Below are 20,571 nucleotides of genomic sequence, written 5' to 3' on the forward strand. Positions count from 1 at the left end.
TCTCCACGGCTTCTTTGTCAGTTGCAAATCATACCGCTTTGCCCTGACGTAATCGTGTGGGTTTTATTGTAACAATTAGTTGCTCAAAGAAACAGATGACGCAGCAACATCAATACCGTCAACATTCAAATCATATTACAAAAACCCCAACCACCACTGCGATGACCCGATTGTGCAGTGAGAACAATCCCGTCTTGTAAAGGGGTTAAGCTTAAAGGAGAGCTTTACATATGTTTTGGTGTCGGGTGTTTGTGCGTGTGCGTGTGCGTGTCTGTGCTCCCCTGTGAATGCCAGCTGTAAGAGGTGTATTCCCACTGAGACAGAGGCCCATCTGACAGAGCTGGGACATATGCTGTTCTCACCTAATGGAGCCACACAGGAGACACTGCTCACTTGTGTTTGTCACACGCACGCACGCACGCACGCACGCACAAGCTGCTTAATGACACTGTGTGGGTTTAGGGACTGTCTGCACCCTCCTATTGTCTTTATCAGGAACTATTTCCAGTGAGGACAGAAGGTGATTAGGGGCAACATCATTCTTAATCATACGGCCTAAATAGGATTCATTGCAACGGGCAATTGTGTTTTAGACGCAGGTTACAATGAAGTACTACAATGGATTCAGTGAGTATTTTTTGAAAAGTTTCAACTTTTTAATTATTTTAGGCAACACCTAAAAGGAACAAATAAGTAAAGTATAAGTAAATACTGCAAAAATGCTGGACTGCTTTAAAGCTGTGCGATCATTTTCTTACTCTTGTTTTGTCTTGTTTTTTGGTGCAACTGCTCAAGCCAAAATCCAATACCATCGTACGATCGCCTTTTAATTGTTGCTCTAGCAAATCATGCTAGCACACAGCTGCTTAATTACACATCCAGCAGAAAAATGCCCATTTGGACTTTTCGCTCGTGCTGGGCCAACGTTCCCTTTGTGGCTCTTTAACAGCCAAATGTTGCTCAATGCTTCCCGGCTACAGTTGCACACGCGTACCTTTTATGGTGATTTGCGCCGAGAAGCGTGCTAGCGGCAGTCTTATCAGAGCTCTCTTGCAGAAAACAGCTGCTGGCCTGCAGCTGGATATCAGGTTGATGAGAGCGCAGAGAGCGAACATAAGCAATAAAGCGGCAGCCATAAAAGCAAAGCAAAGACCTGAGAGAGGCTGGAGTGCAGCGTTGACTGATTATTATCAGAGGCTTCGCCATCACGGGAGCCCAGAAACACATTACGCTGTCATCAAGCATTGTTAATGCAGGTTGTAAATATTATTTGTAGCAGTTTTATAGACTTTGACTTGTAATTAGTGCAGTAAACGCCAACGCCATCTTGATTGTTTGGAGTATTAATGCAAACGATTATTGCTTTGATAACACACATGCGGCAACTACACTCGGTGCCAATTTGTCATTGTGGCAACCAAAGAAAAGGTGAAGCCAAATTGCACCGAGCCTGGCTGCAGCTCGGCAGAGGGTTTTGCACATTTTCCCTCTAAGATTATCCACTGACTGGTTGTCTCATGCACGGTGAGGGTGCTTGGCTCACTTTAGCAGGAGAAATTGCACCTTTTATTGTTTTAGGCCATGGTCTGGGGACACTGAAAGTTAGCAAAATTGACAATTGACAAGCAAAATTGTTCTTGATTCAATATTCCACAAATAGTCTGCTTCAGTTTTTAGGACTCAGAACAAACAGAACAAATACCTGGCAAGGAATGTTGTCTTGAACCTGACACCACAAGGTTCTCATTGCTGGCTCCATGTCAGTATTTTTGTCTGTCTGTCTGTTTGTTTGTTTTTTAGCTGCTGAATGGAATGGAACCAAATCTTACCTGACGACGAACTGCCATTTCTCTGTTCTCCTCCATAGTTCAGGGAGGCTGGGATGTTTTATTTAACCTTTTTAAATAAAACGTAAAATTTAATTTAAAAATAAATAAATAAATAAATAAAACTCCCGTTTTTATGTAAATGACTAAATAAATGCAAGCATCCGTATTTCACAGAGGAGCGCTTTGTGTTATCCACACACAATAGTGCCATATAAAATATTTAGCATGCCCTCTGTGCTGGTGGTGATTACAGGACATTTAAAGCATCTCTTCCAGTCTGTAGCTGAGGATTTATAAACCATCCTAAATGGGATTCCTTTCCACACTGCGTGGTGCGTTTCTTTTCCTCTGTAGCTCATCTTCCCTTCAGGACCTGGAGCTGGACGTCAGAGTTACTTTACTGCCAGGTCAGTTGGAGCCTGATGCAACAAGGGTGCAAACCGCTCACATCCTGTAAACCCGATGGTTGTATTTTATTAGATTACTGCTGTGTGAAATGAGAACCAAACACTGACTGGAAATAGATGGCAGATGATGCACAGTGCTTGGCATTAGAAGCTGTTCACTGTTGAGCACACACTCTCTGGAAGGTGAAGCAAGCTGAGCTCTCTGTGGAGTGGGTTGACCAGGCAGGGACACCGTTTATTATTTGAAAAATATTGGCAAGGTGAAATTTACATGATGTGGGAGATTTTGCACTGTAATGTAATTCTGTCTCATTATGAGGTTCACCAACTTCCCGGACACTTTGAGTTTCTGTTGCCTTTCTATGGTCTCCACCAAATCTGCCCATTGTGACCTCTGACCTCTGACATCAACAAGGCATTTTCCATCACACAACTGCCCTTCATTGCATATTTTCTCTTTTTGCGACCATTCGCTGTAAAGCCTGGAGATGGTTGCACCAGTGTGAAAATCCCAGTAGATCAGAAGTTTGTGAAACACTCCTGGGACCTGCAGCCCATCTGATACCAACAACCATGTCCATCCCATTCGAGTCTCTAACCTCCCATTTCTTACCCATTCTGATGTTCACTTTGAACTTTGGCAAGTCACCTTCACCAGGTCAACAAGTCTGAATGCATGGACTTGCTGCCATGTGATTGGCCGATGAGCTATTTCACTCAGCAAGCAACTTAACATTGTACCTAATGAAGTGACCGGTGAGAATAAATTTCCAAAGTGAGACTTCTGTGGGAAATTTGTCTCCTACTCTGAAAGGCTGACTTGACACCGAGCACCCTGCAGTCACTTCCACTTTTGAGCTCATAGTGGAAGGAATAATAAATGGAGAAAAAACACTCCAGTCGATGGAACTCTTATAGAAAACAAACAGACGGGCGAGATCAAACAAAGGAGGAGCTCAAGTCAATCTAGATTATTTCCTGTCTCTAGCTTTGCCTCTGATAAATGTTTGTCGAGCTAAAACCCAAGTCTGCCAATATTTGCCTTTGTCCGTGTTGAGGAAATGAGTAAATACGCTCAAGGATTCTCCATATGAAGGGTTTCTTAGAGCATTAAAAACTTATTATTGATAACATTTTTCCACCATCGTTATATTCATGCATCAATACACTGCATGTTTTAATATAGGAGCCCTGTAATTGTACTATACTTTATGGAAAAATCAATATTACAACATTTGTTTGCACAGTTGTCTCCAAGCATGTTGTTTCTTTGTTTAAGGCGTATCAAAGCCACTCAAAGCCACCCTCCCCATTATCTACATACTCTAATACTCCCACAGAGACCAAAGCAGTTTGCTATTATTTCAGATGAGCTGAGCAGATCCCAGGCAGCGGACCCTGCATCGATCCCCGGCTCCCTCGAGTCCCACAAAGCTTCTAGCAGCGTCCCCACAGTGGCCGCTGCAACCCGGCCTCCATCAGGAGTAATAGCCGTCCCAAATTCATCAAACAGTAATAGGCTGGCTGAGTCACATTAAGCACATCTATGAGCCAAAGCAAGGTGACTATATAATTAAAAAAAAAATAAAAAGTCAAATGAACCTGTTGTATTCAACTTGGATTTGCTTTTTTAATATCTGTGAAAGTCGCTAGAAATGACTTTGCTTGAATCAACATCTCGATTGGAACAACTTTTCTCTTAAAATGTATGCACTGCTTTCTTTAAGCTGGCTCACTCGTTGGGAGAAGCACTGAATCAAGAGAGGCTTTCCTGATTGCTAGAACTTTTTTCATAATTAAAATCAATTCCTTTTATTTCCTGTAACCATCTGGTAAATGTGGAGCCAGAAGGCTTGCTCCCGTGTTTCCAATTGAAAATGAGAATGTTGTTTGAAACCAAATAAACGTTGTGAAATTGAGGTTGTTTTCATTGTGAACAGAGGCTAAAAATCATTACATACACTCACACACACACACACACACACACATTTATACATTTATATCTAGATAGATAGATAGATAGATAGATAGAGACATAGAGACATAGTTTCATTTTGTGCAGACTGAGGCCAGTTTATTGTATGTATTTAAATATGTATATTTTTTTTTTTCATGTATTTTATTTTCATTTCTTATTTTGCAAAGGAAGCTTGAAAAAAAGTGCATGTACATAACACAGGGCACGTTGTCCACTGCCCATTAACTTGTCACAAAATTACCCAACAGCCCACATGGCCTCCATTCAAAACTCCAAAATAACCTGCCCACAGTAGCACCGCAGCCAGCCAATCAAAGGGCAGAGTTCTGCAAGCAGAATCACAACAGTTAGCAGCCGCTCCTTTCAGAACCGGTGATCCGAGACCTGTTAGCAGCGGTAAGACACACTCATAATACACGCACGCACACACACACATACACATACAAGCACACACACACATAGACACACACACACTAGACCTTTTCAGTGGATGAATTAAAAAGAAAAAGGCCATCAGTCCTGCACAAAAGAACAAAAGTCTTTTTAACAAGACAATTATAAATTCTTCCTGGGTTCTTGTTTACATCCATGCCTGCGTCCCATTTGTCAAACTTTTTCTCGCACTCTTGCCACTGTGGTACCCCTGTACAATCCCTGAACCGAATCACACACAGTCCTGCTTTTCTTGACTGTCAGCTCTGTGTTTGGGTGCTGTGAAAGGGGGGATAAAACGTTTTAATACACCATGTATGGGAGAGGGGCCCAAACTGATTTTTTTTGTCATAGGGCCCAAAGTTGCTGGCCACACCCCTGCCTCTGTAGGATCCAAACAAAGAAGAACAAAAAGTTATAAATGGCAGGACACTGACACAGCGACTGCAAGCGGCTCCTACAGATTATTTATTAAAAATTATAAGATAAATATTTTAAGAGGACCTATTGAGTGTGTGAAAATCTGCATTTAGAAGTGTTTTGCTGCATCTGTTTCTACAAGAGAGAGAAGAGTTTTATGACAGTCACAACATAAAGGTCTCGGGGCTGACAGATTTGAGAGTAGTTTTCTTTTCTAACATGGCAGAGCAGTGAGGCGAAATCTTGCAGAACAAGCTTGAAAACCACCTGCCAGCCACCTGAATCCCTTTTAAACCAGTTGGAATATTTTCACCTTTCCTGACTGGCTTTAGGGACCCATCCTGTGGCTTTAAAGGTCCCATGTTGCCTTATGTTTGTGACAACACACGGGCCCTCTGAGACTACCTCATAGCTACCATGTTTTTCGTCCAGCAAAATATGTAGAAGGTCCAAAGCATCCGTTTTAGCAGGAAGCTGAAGCCCAGAGTTCCTGCAGGTTTTAAACAAAGGGTTTAAAAAATATTTTTGTTTTATTTGGACTCCTCCTACCTGCTTTTCCAGTGGAGTCTCATAGGGAAAATATACTGCATAGCACTTTTAAGATATTTTCACAATGTACATGAAATAGATCTCTTGCGTGCATGCAGTAGGCCATGTGGCATGTAAGAATTATTTGATTCTTCTTAGATATCCATATCCATCCAAGTTGAAAACATTAAAATAGTGAAAATTAGAGAAAAAAAATTAGAATCATTCTAAGTGTATGAAACATAGACTCCAATCCTTGCCATTGTTGGCACAGAAAACTTTCCCCACCCACATTTAAAAACAAACACCTGCTGGGGATTTAACCAGATCCGTGACGTGTGACTGAGCACTAAATATGAAAATTGAAGCGGCGATGTGTGTGCACAAGTACTCTTTCCCTGAGCGCGCCGTGGCTTAGGTGAGGTCTACTCCGGTCATCCCAGTTATGAACCTCCCCTGCAATCCTCGGCACACTTAAGCACATGTCCAAGCTCCTTCATCAGCGTGAGGCAAGGCTCTGAAAGGCACCGATCCCCCCCACCCCCCACCCCTTCAGTATGATGTGGGTTGTTTTTTTTCTCCAAAGAAAATCCAATCAAACGCTGTGAAAAGCCGCTGCCACTCACAGAGCCATGCTAGGTCAGAGTACGGTGGCCCAGGCAGGCCGGAGGAGGTGAGGAGCTAAGCCGGGGTCAAGACTACCAGAGACGGCGGGCTTTAGAATTCCCGGCTCACTCGGTGCCCCTTCTGTTTCATTAGCCTCCGCCCCCCTCCGCTATTGTCACCCCCTCTAATTTGGCCCATGAGTGGGTGTGTGTGTGTGTGTGTGTGTGTCTGTTGTGTATGGGTGGGGGTGGGTCACTGCCTTTATTATGTGTGCGCGTGCGCCTCTGCGTGCCTGTGTGTGTGTGTATGTGTGCGTGCGTGCGTGCACACGTGTGTGTACGTGTTTATTTGCCAGGGTGATTGTCCTCCTTCCTCGGAGCCAAACAAGATTCCAGTGATGCAACTCCTGCTTTTCTCCCCGCGACACATCAGCAGACCTAACGACCCCGCTCTAATTGCACACTGTCAATACGGCTGCATTTGGATTCCCAAAGCTCTCATACAATATGCAACAAAGAGGGGAGGATCATCAGAATGCAATCTGCCAGGAGTTGAGCAACACGCTCAGATCCTCGCTGTCGACTCGAGGACTGTTACCCTCGTCTCAGGATTCCTCGTTTGTTGTTTTCCAATTTTCTAATTGCATTTGTAATGATTTTGTATTTCTTGTATTTTAACTTGTGAAGCACTTTGTGAGCCCTCTCTGTGAGAAGTGCTATATAAATAAAATGTACTTACTTACTTACTTGTCGTTTGGTTTTAAATTTGCCGCCTCAAGTTGTTCAGCTGTGTAGCAGTGAGATTGAACAAGACTGTCAAGAGTGATGTGTTCCACCTGCAAAAATAAGTGTTGAAAATGTGTCCAATTAAATGGTGTGCTTGTATTCAGATTATCATAATCTGAATGGAATGTTTCCTTTTTTATTTTTCCAATATCCATCTGGTAAAAATCCCATAGAAAACGTTTGTAAAGGGGATTAGACATTTCATTTTACAGTCTATCAATCATACTTAGGAAAGGCAAACAGATTTGTTATTGTGCAACATTAGCTACTGCGCTCCACGATGTTTCACTGATTTTTTTCCCCCCAGGTGTGTCTGCTGTCAAGAAGACACATGTGGTCAGCCAAAAAAAAAAAAAAGCCAGTGCCATTTGATGTGACACATAAAAATAACTCCAGTTGTGATAAAACTGACAGAACATAGCAGCATCCTGGCCAATCTCTTCAGCAACAGCCATCGTTTACAAAGCCTGCTTGCTCCTCTGTGGCTGGCACTTCTTGCCATTGTGTCACCTGCCTTGTTTTACATAAGGGAACCTAACTGGTTATGCGATCCATGGAAAAACTAAGACCATCTGAAAACACTGGTTTCAGAGTTGGAAATCTGAGTGATCTTCTCTTTTTGGATGGATGTTCTCTTCAGGAGTGGACACAGCCAATCATCTGCCAAGCCATCTAACTGTATCCTCTGCATCATCTGAATCTCACATCCACTAACTTCATGTCCTCCACTACATCCATAAATCTTTTGCTACTTTATCTGGGCCTGTTGCACACCAGCTCCAACCTGTCCCTCCCCTGCAGTGTTGGCGAGTAATCTAATACTAAGTAATCCACTACTGTAATTAAATAATTAAACTACTATTTTTAGTAACAGAGTAATGTAACGGGATTACTGTGGCAAAACTGGTAATTATATCATAATTACTTTATCAAGTAACGATTCCATTACTTTTCTGAAATATTTTGCAAGCTAAAAATATCTTATTACCCACAAAGTGTCTGAAATTTAGAAAAACAAGCGAAAACAATAATGTCGCAGATTGATGATGTAGCCTAACGTCATTGATATGCGATGACGCACCAAAACAAGCATGGCGACGGCCAAAGAAAAAAACAGCAATTGCGTTTGTAGCTGGAAATGCAAGCATTCTTTTTAGTTCATCTCTTTTAAATCAAAGAATATTGTGGTTTGTTGTACGTTATTGTGCAGGAAACAAGACATTCTCAACTGTTGCTTTATCTTTTTAAAACCAAAGTAATTAGTCCTTAGTAATTCCTTAAGAAACAAAGTAGTTAAAGAAGTCATCAAATAACTAATAACTAAATAACTAAGGAGTAATCAGTAATCGGTAGTTGAACTACTTTTATGGAGTAATCCCAACAACACTGCTCCCTGGCACCTGTCCAAATCACCTCAGTCTGTCCTCTCTGGCCTTATCTCCAAACACCTAACATACACTGTGCCTCTTATGGACTCATTCCTGATTCTTCCCATCCTGGTCTCTCCCAGAGAGAAGCTCAATGAACATTAGACAAGTTGGCGACTTTAAGTTGCCTACGTGAGTGCCAGTGTGAATGGTTGTTTATCTATACGGCCTTGTGATGAACTGTTGACACTGAGTGCACAGAGGTGGTGACAGAATATGGATGGGTGGAGACATCTTGTCATTTACATCCTATTTACAGTGTGCAGGCACAATTTCCAAACTGCCGTGAGAGATCGATCCAAATGAAAATGAGGAAGAGCTCTCAAGCGATTCACAATAAAACATTTAACACTGTCAATAGACAGTGAAATAGCACATAAAGTCCCCGCCGTGCGTGCGCAATGGAAAGCAAGACTGCGGTTATTTACTGCAGCGGCAATAAAGTCAACACGTCGGGCCTGACATTGAACACCGCACTCTGCCCGATACATTGACTTATTATGGGCAGGCGGTCGATAGGGAGACTCGAACCTTATTAGCATCTCCTTCGGTTAGTGCTGCACAGATCAATTGAAGCTGCGGCCTGCTGCCACCGGTAACAAAGAGGAAGCTGCGATGGTCAAACTCCAAAAGAGAGATCTGATACGCTTCGCTCCTGTAAAAAAAAAAAAAACAGACACTTCCGGATTTATTCTGGGCACGAGGAGTCACGCTCCAATTTAGCTGCAATCGCACATAAAGGATTTCAACCCCGGCCGACCGTAATGCTTATTCCCTGAAGTTGTACTGATTTAAATCTCTGTCCAACCTCTCAGTCGCTAACATAATTATATCTGCAGTCCCCTCTGCACGGGTTATGGGAAACATTAAAATGCTTTTCCGTCCAAAATTGGAGGATTACGGGGAGCAACATTTAAAGTTTCTAATCTGTTGCGGGCCGCGCCGCCTTACTCTCCAGGAGATTGTTATGTGTCTGTGAGAAAGTGTTCAGAAGTGAAGGGGATATGAGAACCAGTGCATGCCGGGATTAATAGGAGATTAAAGCAAAACTTTTCCTTTAAGATTAAATATGTGTAATCTTAAACCAAACAAGGCTCAGGGATTAGAGAGACTTCTTTGACGGAAGAAGAAAAAAAATCCCTTTCTCAAGATGACGTGTGATGCTGTAAGATTAGACCATGAAAGAATAGTTTTAATCCTGCATGGTGAGCTCGGGCTGACGGAATGGGTTTGACTAAATTCTTTACTCCTGTTTACAGCAGACATCTCCAAAAGTATGTTTAAGGATTATTAACGGCCCAGCTCTACTTGATTTAGCACATGTTTACAAATGATTTAACCTTGTGGCGGAGATGGATTGCGGAGAGTCTTGAAGTGGAACATTTCATAAAGACAGATTGCAGAAAGCTGCAGTTTGACACATAAATTCATGAACCGATCGGGGTCCTTTAAGTTGTCGGACAAAAGCGGAAGCGACTATGACGAGATGTGGCAGGAGAAGCAAAATACACTCGAGTGGATGTTGTGCTTTTATCCAGACTGGAGGTTATTTTTACAGCAAAAGACGCACAACAAACACCTTTCAAAAATGTGGCTTTTGGAAGATTTAGTTGCTTTCAGAATCAGAGTTTGTGAATCAAATTATTTGAAAACTGAATTTTGTGTTAAAAAAAAAAAACTAACAGCGAGTTTTATTGGCGTTGACTGATTTATTTCATTACTTGTTGAAAAACAGACAAATGGGCAACATGTAATGACTTTGACATAGGATGTAACAGTCAACTGAATCTGCCTCCTGGAGGCGATGAAGATGTGTTAGACTTGATGTGATCATTTGACAGACGGCCGGGTTTTACATGTTCTGCCTTTTTCTGACTTGTTTCACATTACAGCTCGCGTACATTAACGTGTTCAAATGTTTTGAGTTCTTGTTTTTTGCTTTTCAGTCTTGCTAAACTCAAATTATTTTATTTGGATATTCTCGCTGTTATACTCTTATTTCTTCTATTTTTCCTTTTACACTTTCTTCTTTCTATGCCAGTTTCTTTTTTACAGTTGAAATGAAAATACTTCATCAAGTCCATGGTGCATCTTTTCCCGTGTAAATTTTATGTCACTCTGAGCGGAATTAAATGAGCTAAACTAAACCGAGTCCACAGAAATTGTACACCAGCTGTCCGTTTCCCTTTACAGGTGCATGTGTTGTGAGTTCATCTGGAATATCATACTAAAGATCAGCTTCACTGCTCCTGTTTGAAATAAGAGGAGAGAAAAGGTGAACACTGTATATAAAATTGCTGATGCTCTTGAATGTTTTGTCTCTATTTTGTCGTTGTTATTGTTGCCCTATAGCTAAGAGTGTATCCTAACTGCTCAGCTCAGTCCAAGCTGTCGCACTGATTGCTTTTAGCACCTTTCAGTTAAACACATCTAAGTGTTACAGTTAAAGCACAGGGCAGAATACAAATATCCTGAGGAGCCAAGGATGGACATAGAGACCCTTGCAGCACAGACACCACCTCAATGCTCATTGGGGCAATAATGTGCGCTATCAACCAATATTTTAAAGTAAGAGTCGGCCCCTCTGGTGTCGTACGTGAAAGCTTAGGGAATCATTACCATGGCCTCTGCATAACCTCCATAAGTCAGCTCTGTGTCAATAAGCTGAGCTTTAAAAATTGATAAGGGTGATCACCTCGCTCATGGAAAGACCATTTCTGAGCAGCAGACGTCCCTCCGAGGTGATTCTCATATATAAGTCATGGCTCCCACTCAGGATGTATGAGTCTGGCAATATGGCTTCAGGACAATCACCTCGGCCGTGTTTAGGCCGCTATCAACATACGAGCGCGGGCGGATGATTGAGAGAAACTATTAGGCTCAGATCATTCTCAGAAATGACTGCGCACCTCGATGCATTTCCGTTTGATTTACCTCCAAGCAGCAGCGGATCGGACGGCTTCCCACCGGCTTACGGCTGCATCGCCGTCCCTCCAGAAAAGAAATAAAAACTGTTTCGCTATTACTCACACGTGGGTCTGACCTCCAGTGCAGTGAAACATACATGATCGAGCTGCACGGCCTGATATATGTAAATGCCTCGGATCAAAATGCCAATTTGGAGGGTCCAGCTGAGTGCAGTGACGAACTCCTTCCTATTTGACATGTGGAAATGTCACAGAGCCGCCACCGCATTTATTCATGTGAACATTACAGACACATTCCTGTCCGTCGGCCCCCGGAGACAAGAGGCGGTGAACTCCCCAGAGGAGAGTGACCTGGAGGACAGACTCACGCATACCAGCTGGACTTTACTCCTCATTTGCATCCCGCTTGTCATAAAAAAAAAAAAGAAGAAAGAAAGAAAATGGCTTTTGTTCCCTGGGTTGGGTTCCTGGGGTCCTGCGATGTTTCATTTCTAATATGACTTCAAATGGATCCGCCAAATGTGTTTCTAAACATCAGCAATCAACAAATAGAAGGTCCATCACACTGACCAGCATCGATTGAGCCGGTGTAATCCTCGCAGGATAATACCATCCTGTCCTCCAGCCTTCCAGTGATGAGCACCATAAATTAATGGCTGACATGTAAATGGACGTACTGCATCTGTGTAATAGCCGCCCCCAAGGTCTAATGTATGCATCACTTATTGCAGAAAAGTAATTTATGGTGTTTTTTTTTTTTTTTTTTGTAATTCATTTGTTTTATTTTTGCAATGCGCAAGCAAAGAGCCTGAAGCAACATGAAAGAAAAATGCACAGAAAAATTAAATCTGTAAATGGGGGGTAAAATAAATCTGTTAAATTCTGTTGCTCAATAGTTAATGGGTGATGGAACTGAATATTATTTGAAAAGGAAAATAGATTGCAGTCGGAAAAACATTTGATTGAGCAACCGAACTGTTTTGGTCTTCGCACATATCTAGGAGTTGCTGCCATCTAGTGGTGTAGTAGAACGGTACAGGCACAACGAAATAACCTCTTGTACCTCGAGTATAGGTTGACTTAAGTGTGTTAAAAGAAAAATGAAGCGTGCATTTAAGCAGCATGCATCTGAGACACGTTTTGCTGAGGATAATTTAACATGGTGTTGTGTTTGGATATAAAATGCAAATTATCCTTTCAGAAGATTGAACAAGTTCCCGTTCCTGTTTCGTGTTTGAGTCCCTTGTTTGAATTTGCCTCTAAATAGCTGTCGGCTGTAACAATGCAAACGGATTCAATGCTAAATGGTCTTGCATTCACAGTAAAATGTGACATTGCAGTGTGTAGACCCCCTCAGAACACTTTACAACACTTGTCACATTCACCTGTTCACAGAAAGCTTCAGCAGTGACGCAGGAGGAGACACCTGTGATAATACAGGAGGTTCATAATTTCATCAAAGTCGGAAATTAAACAACTTTAAATGCCTCGTGAGTAACAGTGGTGGAATACTGCATATTTGATTTTATTTAGTGTATAACCATTTTTGATATCCTGTGGTCATTGCTGCATTTTGAACAGTGGGTCCTCGCTGATTTTATATGCTTCTTATTCTGTCCGTGTCTGTCACAAAAACTGTCTGAACTCCAATTTATTTCTTGAATACAAAACCAAAATTTATGAATTTCTGGCGGCTGGCCTACACACACCAGCATTCTGAGGAAAAAGGGGCTGCGGGCTGCAGTGTACATTCTGAACAAGTCACTAAATCTTACACACTGGGCCTGTAAATCCTCTCAAGCTAACTGCAGCATGGTTAACCTGAAGCAGCCCCAGGTGCTCGGGGCAGGTTCTGGATTTGCTCACTTAATGATCCACCGTTCCTTTAGCTGACACATCTCTAGCTACATATTTCCTACAGTCCTGCCCTCTATGGCGCCTCCGTAAGATTCCATGCTGCATTCTCGCCTTTCACCTATTGCATCTGCTCCGCCAGGACCGAGTCCTTCACTCCAGCTGCCAACACAGCAAAGAGGAAGGAGGGCAGGAGGGTGCGGAGGTACAGGGCCACTCTGGGGATGGGGTGGGCCATCACAACTTCCTTCCTCTTCCTGTTCACCGTTTCCATTATCTCATTGGCCAGGACTGAGGGGCGCACGCCGTGGGTCATCTGCCTGGCGATAACTGTGAAACGGTTGATGTGGTCAAGTGCACAGTGAGAGATGGGAACATTTCAAAAACATTTTAAAAAAGAGCCTTTTAAAGGCCCAGTGGGATAGTAAGGTAGAACAGGATATTCATTCTTTGTTATTAACCTCAAAAAGTCACTGAAAATCACTTTTGCGCTTAAATTCTACTACCAAGCATTAATGTTCACATAAAGAGCAGAACCACCTCAGGGGGCGGATGTATTATTCCACCACCACAGATCCAGAAGAGCCTGGAACAGAGATGTGCTTTTACACCGACATCCCAGCTCACACAGGAAAGCTGTGCAATGAAGTGGGACCTTAGAAAACTAGCAATAATATTAAATGACTTTCCTTCCTTGGTTGAAACAGCACGGAGTTCACCTGCATTTTCAAAAGGTTTGTTTTTGATACCTAAAAGCTACAACAACGCCACGCATGTTCAATAAACAGGCATTCTTTTTATTCCTGCAGTGTGCTCTCCCGCCAACAGATGCCACTAAACCCAACCCACCGGGCCTTTAAACCAGCCTCAGGTGCAAACAACATGTTGTCAGTAGAGAGACATTCTCCCCTTTCGTCTCCTCCCTATTGATTCAAACACCTGCGGAATGATTTTTCACGAGTTACGCAACACACTGGCAGTGCACTCACTTGCACGCCAACGCTGTTACTCACATGCGGACAAGGCGCTCTGCTTGGGGGCAGGCTCCTTGCCGGGCGGCGGCTCAGACGCGTCAATAAAGGTGTGACTGATGGTGCTGACGACGATCCCGTACTCCTCCACTTCAGCCCGCAGGCAGTCGAAGAAAGCCTGCGCCGCGTGCTTCGACGCAGCATCTGACAGGTGTCGCGCACGCACACGCACACACACAGACACCCACACCCACACATACACATAAACACACCCTCAGATTACATGTGCGTGGCAAAGGGGGTGTGACTTGGCAGTAAAATGTCTCATTCCCCACATAGCAGACGACATAGTCAACATAATTGTTTTTCTGTCTTGACACTGGGAGTCTTTCCTCCTGTCTGTAAACTCACACTGTGACAGGACGGCTGGAACTGCCGTAGGCTGCGAGAGTTTGACTTCAGAGTGTTTGTCAGTGCACTCCAGGGAACTAGTGGAGGGTGTTCAAACACTTTTGGTCATGTTTGCGCCGTGACAGGATATTCCTCAGTGACACAACGACCTCCGACCCGAGGCATGCGAACGGAATTTGTTTTTTGCCTGCTGTTGCTTCAACGAGTTACTTGAAGATTAATAGTCCCTGGTTAGTGGTCACCCTTTTTCGGAACACTTCTTTTTTTTCTGAAGTACTGTTAACAAATGAAGATGGATTACAGTTTTTTAAGTTCTTCTCCTGGGGGCTGCACCCTTCAGGGGTGGCCATTGTGAATCATCTGCCTCTATCCTCTTCCCTCATACAAACTAACTCAGTGTCCTCTGTCACGATATCCATAAATCTCCCCCTCTTGGCCTCCGACCTGGCAGTTGCAACATCAGTGTCATTATTATCGCTGGGTAATATTTGCACCAGAGAGGCCTGGGATCTCATTCACAAAGCTTTCTTTTGTGTTTTAAATTTAAGGTGAATTCAACAATAAAATGCTAATGTTGTTGACTAGGGTTGCAACAATTCCTGAAGTAATTCCATTAACTCGATTATCCAAAAAATAATGGAGGAATTTCATCTGCCTCGAGGCGTCGTTTAATAAAATTTACGGCTCACGTTTCGCATGTACTTATTTTAGTGTGGCACAACGTGCTTCCGTCACAGGCCATGCGCCCATGGATGTATTATAACAACTGGATATCGGACTGGCAATATGGCGGGGCGCTGATTTTTCCCAGTGGCCACTCGAGGTACTGCAGAAAAGAAAACATGGGCTGTGTCTCAGCTCGTTCTGATTGGCTGCGCCCTGACCTGTCTGTAAGTGAGGTTCTCCAGGATCGTTGTGATTGGCCAAATAAATCATGTGAGTTACAGATTCACGATGGAAAGTGACAGTACTCCGCATGCTCTATTGACCCATTAATACTGATGTCAAAACCTTTTTCGGCGTATGCGCTGGATGAGCAACTTTATTGAAATGAATGGGCCGCCATCTTGGACTTGCAAATCGGGTTCCCACGGTACCATGGCGCGGTTTCACGTTTGTGGGATGCTCCTGAAACGTGCCCGTGCCACATTTGGTGTGAACTTGCACACTGACGTTAATGGCCGTGTTCTGCGGCTTTGCGGGCTTAAATTAAGCGAACGTATCCGATTACTCGATGAATCGTTAAAATATTCAATAGAATAATTGGTTAACAAAATACTCGATAGCTGCAGCCCTAATGTTGACACATTCACTCGTTGTGGTCGAGACGTTAATTGAGAACTCACATGAGCTTCTAAATGGAATAGCCAGTCTTCCCTGGATGCTGTTGACCAGCACAATCTGACCTGATCTTCTGGAGATCATGGATGGAAGGACACCTGCCACGTAATTTAGACATGAAAGTGTTGATGTTGAAAGCATCAGAAATAGTGAACATCACACACTTGATGTGTTTTCAGAAGTCACATCCGGCCCACCTTTGGCCAGAGTGCTGGGGCCGAAGTAGTTGATGTCCATGATGTTTCTGTCCACCTCCAGGGAGACACTCTGCACCGGGGCCTTTAGCTTCATACTGCTGTTACAGATCAACACGTCCACACAGCCGTAACAGTCCACCACCTCGGCCACCACGTCCTCCATGCTCGGCATGTCGCTGAAGTCCACGATCACCAACTTTGGGGCAAAAGTCTTTGGAGACACCACAAAACCAAAGACCACGTACTCAGCACTCGCAAGCATTTTATTCTTACCCAAATATGTTACAGAAGTCATAAAACTTGGCGACATAACAATGTCAAACAAATTGTATGAAGACCCAATTGTCTCTCGGAAATGAATGAAGTATTTCTCAATCTGAAAAAGTCGAATCTTTTTGTAGGTGAGCTGAAGCCTCCAGTCAGTCACCACTTACTACAAAATAAATCATCCTAATGGCGAATCAAAATCAATGGCACTGACTTTATGTGCTCATCAGATGCTAGTGTTTCCTGTTTACATGCTATTTCGCTTGCAAACACATCTGCTCCGCGTGTGTATGTGTGAGGGGATCCCTGCGGGACAGCTCGCTGTCAAGGAGGATATCCTGCCTTTCTGCCAACAAAAGCAGGAAACGGTGATCAGGGAGGTGGCGACAGGGAGAGGCATCGTGTGTTTTTTGTTTTGTTTTGTTTTTTGGAAAGAAAAAAAAAAGGGGGGGAGGGGAGAGAAGTGAGTGACACCACAGTACCTGCTCTCCCAATGCCGTGTCAGTGCCATGTGTTAATTAGTAGCTACGTGAGAGATTACCTCACGGCACAGTCACCGTGCTGTTCAGGTTCCCGCAGTATATTATTAGATAAGAGATAGACGTGTTTGTCGGATCAGCCACCGGGGAAAACGTTTGTTTCTCATCTGGCTGGCCTGCCAAAGGGATGACTCAGCTGCACTGAAGAGTAATGGTTTTATTTTGGAAGGACTTACTGAGAGTCTGGCTGGGTGCCAGCGTTCCAGACCGTGGCTTGATGTTTATGTAGTTAACTCACCACTCGGGGATCAGCGTCGCTTGTCAGAGAGTCATGCAGCGACTCCAGTTTATCCCAGCTAGTCCCACACAGGATGAGTCTTGCACCGCCCTTGTGGAAGAGCTGGGCGCATTCTAAACAAAGAGGCAGAAATACTCTTTTTCTTACCAGAAAATATATTGCTAGTTTAGTTTTTCAGCACTTTCTTCCACAAGTTAGGAAAATTCTAAATATTGAGTTAGAGTTTAGACCAAGCTAGATGAAGCAAACACAGCAATGTGGAAAGAACTGAACTGGTACAGTTATATCCAAAGTTTACAGCTCCCATATTATGAAAAAAAAAAAATGCCCATACGCGTCTCACTTCTTTTGCATGCATCACCTTTGAGAAAGTGAAGAACACACAGCTCTGGAAGTGTTGATGCCACAAAGAGCCCTAGCATCACAGGTTAGTGACAACACCTAAACCAAATGACTGCTCCGCCCTCTAAGACCACCTTGCAGCTGCCTTGATTCAGCTCTTTCCAAACGCAGAAGGCCCGACAGGGCATCAACATCAACATGTTGGCGGTAGGCTGATGAGCTACAGACTAAAAGGGCATTTTTTGATAATTAATCATCCTTCACAGGGTTTGAGAAGGAAAACATAAAACCTAAAATGGTAATGATATAGGACATTAAAAAAATTTGCAGATAGTTTGCACATGACTGAAGCTCAATGAAAATAATTCATGCTTGTCATTTGTCAAAGCCATGCTGTAACAGATTGTGGATTTTCTTTTTTCTTTTTTTAAATTGGCCAACCACTGCCGTTGATTTATGTCCCTCTTTACATTAAGTTAAGTAAAAAGCCTTCTTGTGAAAGCTACTCTGTCCATTCTATCCCAGAAAGAATCCCAGTGAATTCCAATAATTTATAGCTTTTAAAATCATGGATGACTTCCCAGCTGAGGCAACAGGCCCTCCGTGTCCCACTCTCAGAATTTCTTTCCAACAACGTGGAGATGTTTCATCGAGAAAGCCCCTCATCTTTTAGACGTGCAGTCAAACCCACAAAGCGTTCAGAAAGCAGACTTCAGAACACAAACACAAGTGGGAATCATTTACCAGTTCCCACCCCAGACACGGCGTCAGCGATCACCACCACTTTGTTTCTTACTAGGGACTTGGACATAAACCTCATGACCTCATTGTAGATGTAATACACCCCTGCTGCAAAAACTATGAGCAGGGGCAACAGCAGCGCCGTAGGAAGGTCCATGTCCTGCAGAGGAAAAGACACAGGATCAGTTGGGTGAACAGCTGCAGACCCACCGGCCTGCAGGAGCCAGCGGCCTGAGCCAGCAAGACATACATCGGGTCCAAAGTCTGTTAGGTGTGGCCGGTTAGGAAAACAGTGTTGAACAGGAAAATATTCACATTCATCTCACTTTAAAACCCGGCCAGGCTGATTGCTCACAGTGTATTCACAAAATGATTTCCCTTTGGTTTGTGGGATTGCAGTTGATTTACATCAACTATTTATGCTAGCTTGATTAGCACTTTTTTTTTTAGTGGAAGGATTAACTTTATTAGTTCATGTCAGGAAGTTCATGTCCAACGTTTCCCAATCCCATTTCTGCATTATCTGTCAGAGGCAATTGTGTGTGTGTGTGTGTGTGTGTGTGTGTGTGTGTGTGTGTGTGTGTGTGTGAGAGAGAGAGAGAGTGAGAGAGAGAGAGAGAGAGAGAGAGAGAGAGAGAGAGAGAGAGAGAGAGAGAGACCGTGACAATGGACTTGAAGGATTTTAAGGTGTGGATAACTGCTTTATAAGGCCACATAAAGCTTGGAGCCTGCTGACATTTTTGTTTGCTTTCCTGACAAGAGTATGATAACAGTATTGATAGTTTACCATCCTCACTTGCGAGTTACATCTCATGCCATGTAAACGACAAAGTGCTTATTTTTATTTTTTTACCATCTGTGTCTAGATGTGAACTACTTTTTCTTTTTCTTAAAGGGACTCTTGCCACTTAACAGAGTAACAATTTCATTGTGTGGCATTAATGACCATTTTTACTGTGTATATGACAATAAAACTCTTGAAACTATCAATCATATCATATCTGACTTTGGCTATTGAGTGTAAACTCTGAATGATAAAAAATGATGAGGGTAAAACCAGAAGACGTAACGTGATAACTGCAGAGAGTTTGGGTGACCTTGAATAAACCCAGACTCCTCAGGTCTGTGTGTTTAATTAACTCGCTGCTGGCTACAACTTTAAAAACTGTTTAATATTGTTTCATCTTCTGGAAACTCGTCAAGGAAAGTGAATGAGAGGTATCTAAACAAAAAATCTAATGGAGCACGACAGGAAATATAAATCAAATTAATACTAGTGTGGGGAAACATCCAGGCTCACCTAATTATGCAATTAAACAAAGAAATAATTTATCAGAATTTTTCATAGTGCCCATGTGTTTGCTCTAAATGTGACGGACTGAATAGGTGAAGCTCCATTAAGGGGATGAAAGTATTTTTGCATGGACACACTGGCCATGTAAACTGAGTTAGAACAGAGAGGCTAAATATATTCTGGCGCTCTCACAGAGGGCCTCTCACTATGTCACCTCTGTTATAAGACACCCCGAGGCGGCCGGAGGTCTTGCTGTTATTAGACGACCTTATTTGCGCCGCCTTACTTGGGAAAACAAATCTTAATCCACATTAATCGAGTATTTAATGACTTTTAGAGAAACTCATCCAAGTTCAGTCCCATACACAGAGCTGACACACGATCAGGTTAATCAGATTGTGAAGTGTCCATCGACCGCACTGGAGCCACACATAAGGAACACGCACACTCAGACACACACACACACACACCTGTAATCTGTGTTATTCCTGGGTTCACCCGCAGTATGGACCAGGAGTTAAATCCTCACCACGACTGCCTGTTGATAATTCCAGGTCACCGAGGCCCCTCTCCTTCATCCGAGTCTGCCGTCCATTCACACAGATCTGTTCCTCCCTCTCTCTGCCTCTCCACCGTCCACGGGTGCTGCTTTTAATAGCCCCTGCTGCAGTCAGACATTAATGCACGTCGCATTTATTTGAGGCATGTTGAGTTTGTCTCCGTCTCAAAATGGAATTGACGACGCGTTTGCAGAAAGTCAGGTTCTTGCATTGTTTCCCTGTTTTACAGAGTTTTACAACGATCATTTACATCAATCACTAAGGGATCCGTAAGAGCAGTCCAGTAAGACAGCTCATGTATACCAGGTCGCCGTTGTGAAGGAGAGCTGGTTCTCGTTCGATTTACAAGTATTTTGCATTCCATCATGTATTTGTTACACTGAGGCCTTAAAAGTATTTGAATTTTTAGATTAGATTCTATAGAGTTAAACATTTTTGGAATGAAATACACCACTGTTCCACCTGACAAATTCTAAT

At 43.1% G+C, this 20,571-nt stretch overlaps 1 protein-coding gene across 3 annotated transcripts; it reads right to left on the reverse strand.

Moving 5' to 3' along the window:
- Nucleotides 1–12,975: 12,975 nt before the first annotated feature.
- dhrs7cb (dehydrogenase/reductase (SDR family) member 7Cb) lies at nt 12,976–20,183 on the reverse strand. Of its 3 annotated transcripts, none has more exons than XM_076033742.1 (7): nt 20,064–20,183; nt 18,244–18,400; nt 17,158–17,270; nt 16,114–16,324; nt 15,922–16,014; nt 14,207–14,368; nt 12,976–13,523 (listed from the first exon to the last, which is right to left on the reverse strand). In XM_076033742.1, exons 2-7 carry the CDS (start codon nt 18,395–18,397, stop codon nt 13,315–13,317), a joined length of 942 nt encoding a protein of 313 aa, XP_075889857.1. In that variant the 5' UTR covers nt 18,398–18,400; nt 20,064–20,183; the 3' UTR covers nt 12,976–13,314. The 3 variants fall into 3 exon arrangements, with proteins under 3 accessions (XP_075889857.1, XP_075889856.1, XP_075889858.1); XM_076033741.1 differs by having other exon boundaries at nt 20,005–20,165; XM_076033743.1 differs by lacking the exon at nt 18,244–18,400 and having other exon boundaries at nt 20,064–20,148.
- Between the last annotated feature and the right edge of the window lie 388 nt (nt 20,184–20,571).

This window comes from Nelusetta ayraudi, unplaced genomic scaffold (genome assembly GCF_046127955.1).
Source record: "Nelusetta ayraudi isolate G7.1 ecotype Tasmania unplaced genomic scaffold, CSIRO-AGI_Nayr_v1 ptg000042l, whole genome shotgun sequence".
NCBI classification, from domain to species: domain Eukaryota; kingdom Metazoa; phylum Chordata; class Actinopteri; order Tetraodontiformes; family Monacanthidae; genus Nelusetta; species Nelusetta ayraudi.

What these genes read in the sequence shown, in the direction of transcription:
- dhrs7cb (XM_076033742.1), bottom strand. Translation starts at nt 18,397, where the DNA reads ATGGACCTTCCTACGGCGCTGCTGTTGCCCCTGCTCATAGTTTTTGCA. An exon ending in CGTGTCTGGGGTGGGAACTG is followed by an intron (nt 17,271 to 18,243) that starts GTAAATGATTCC and finishes CTCTTTGTTTAG; the next exon opens with AATGCGCCCAGCTCTTCCAC. An exon ending in TATTCCATTTAGAAGCTCAT is followed by an intron (nt 14,369 to 15,921) that starts GTGAGTTCTCAA and finishes GACACCTGTCAG; the next exon opens with ATGCTGCGTCGAAGCACGCG.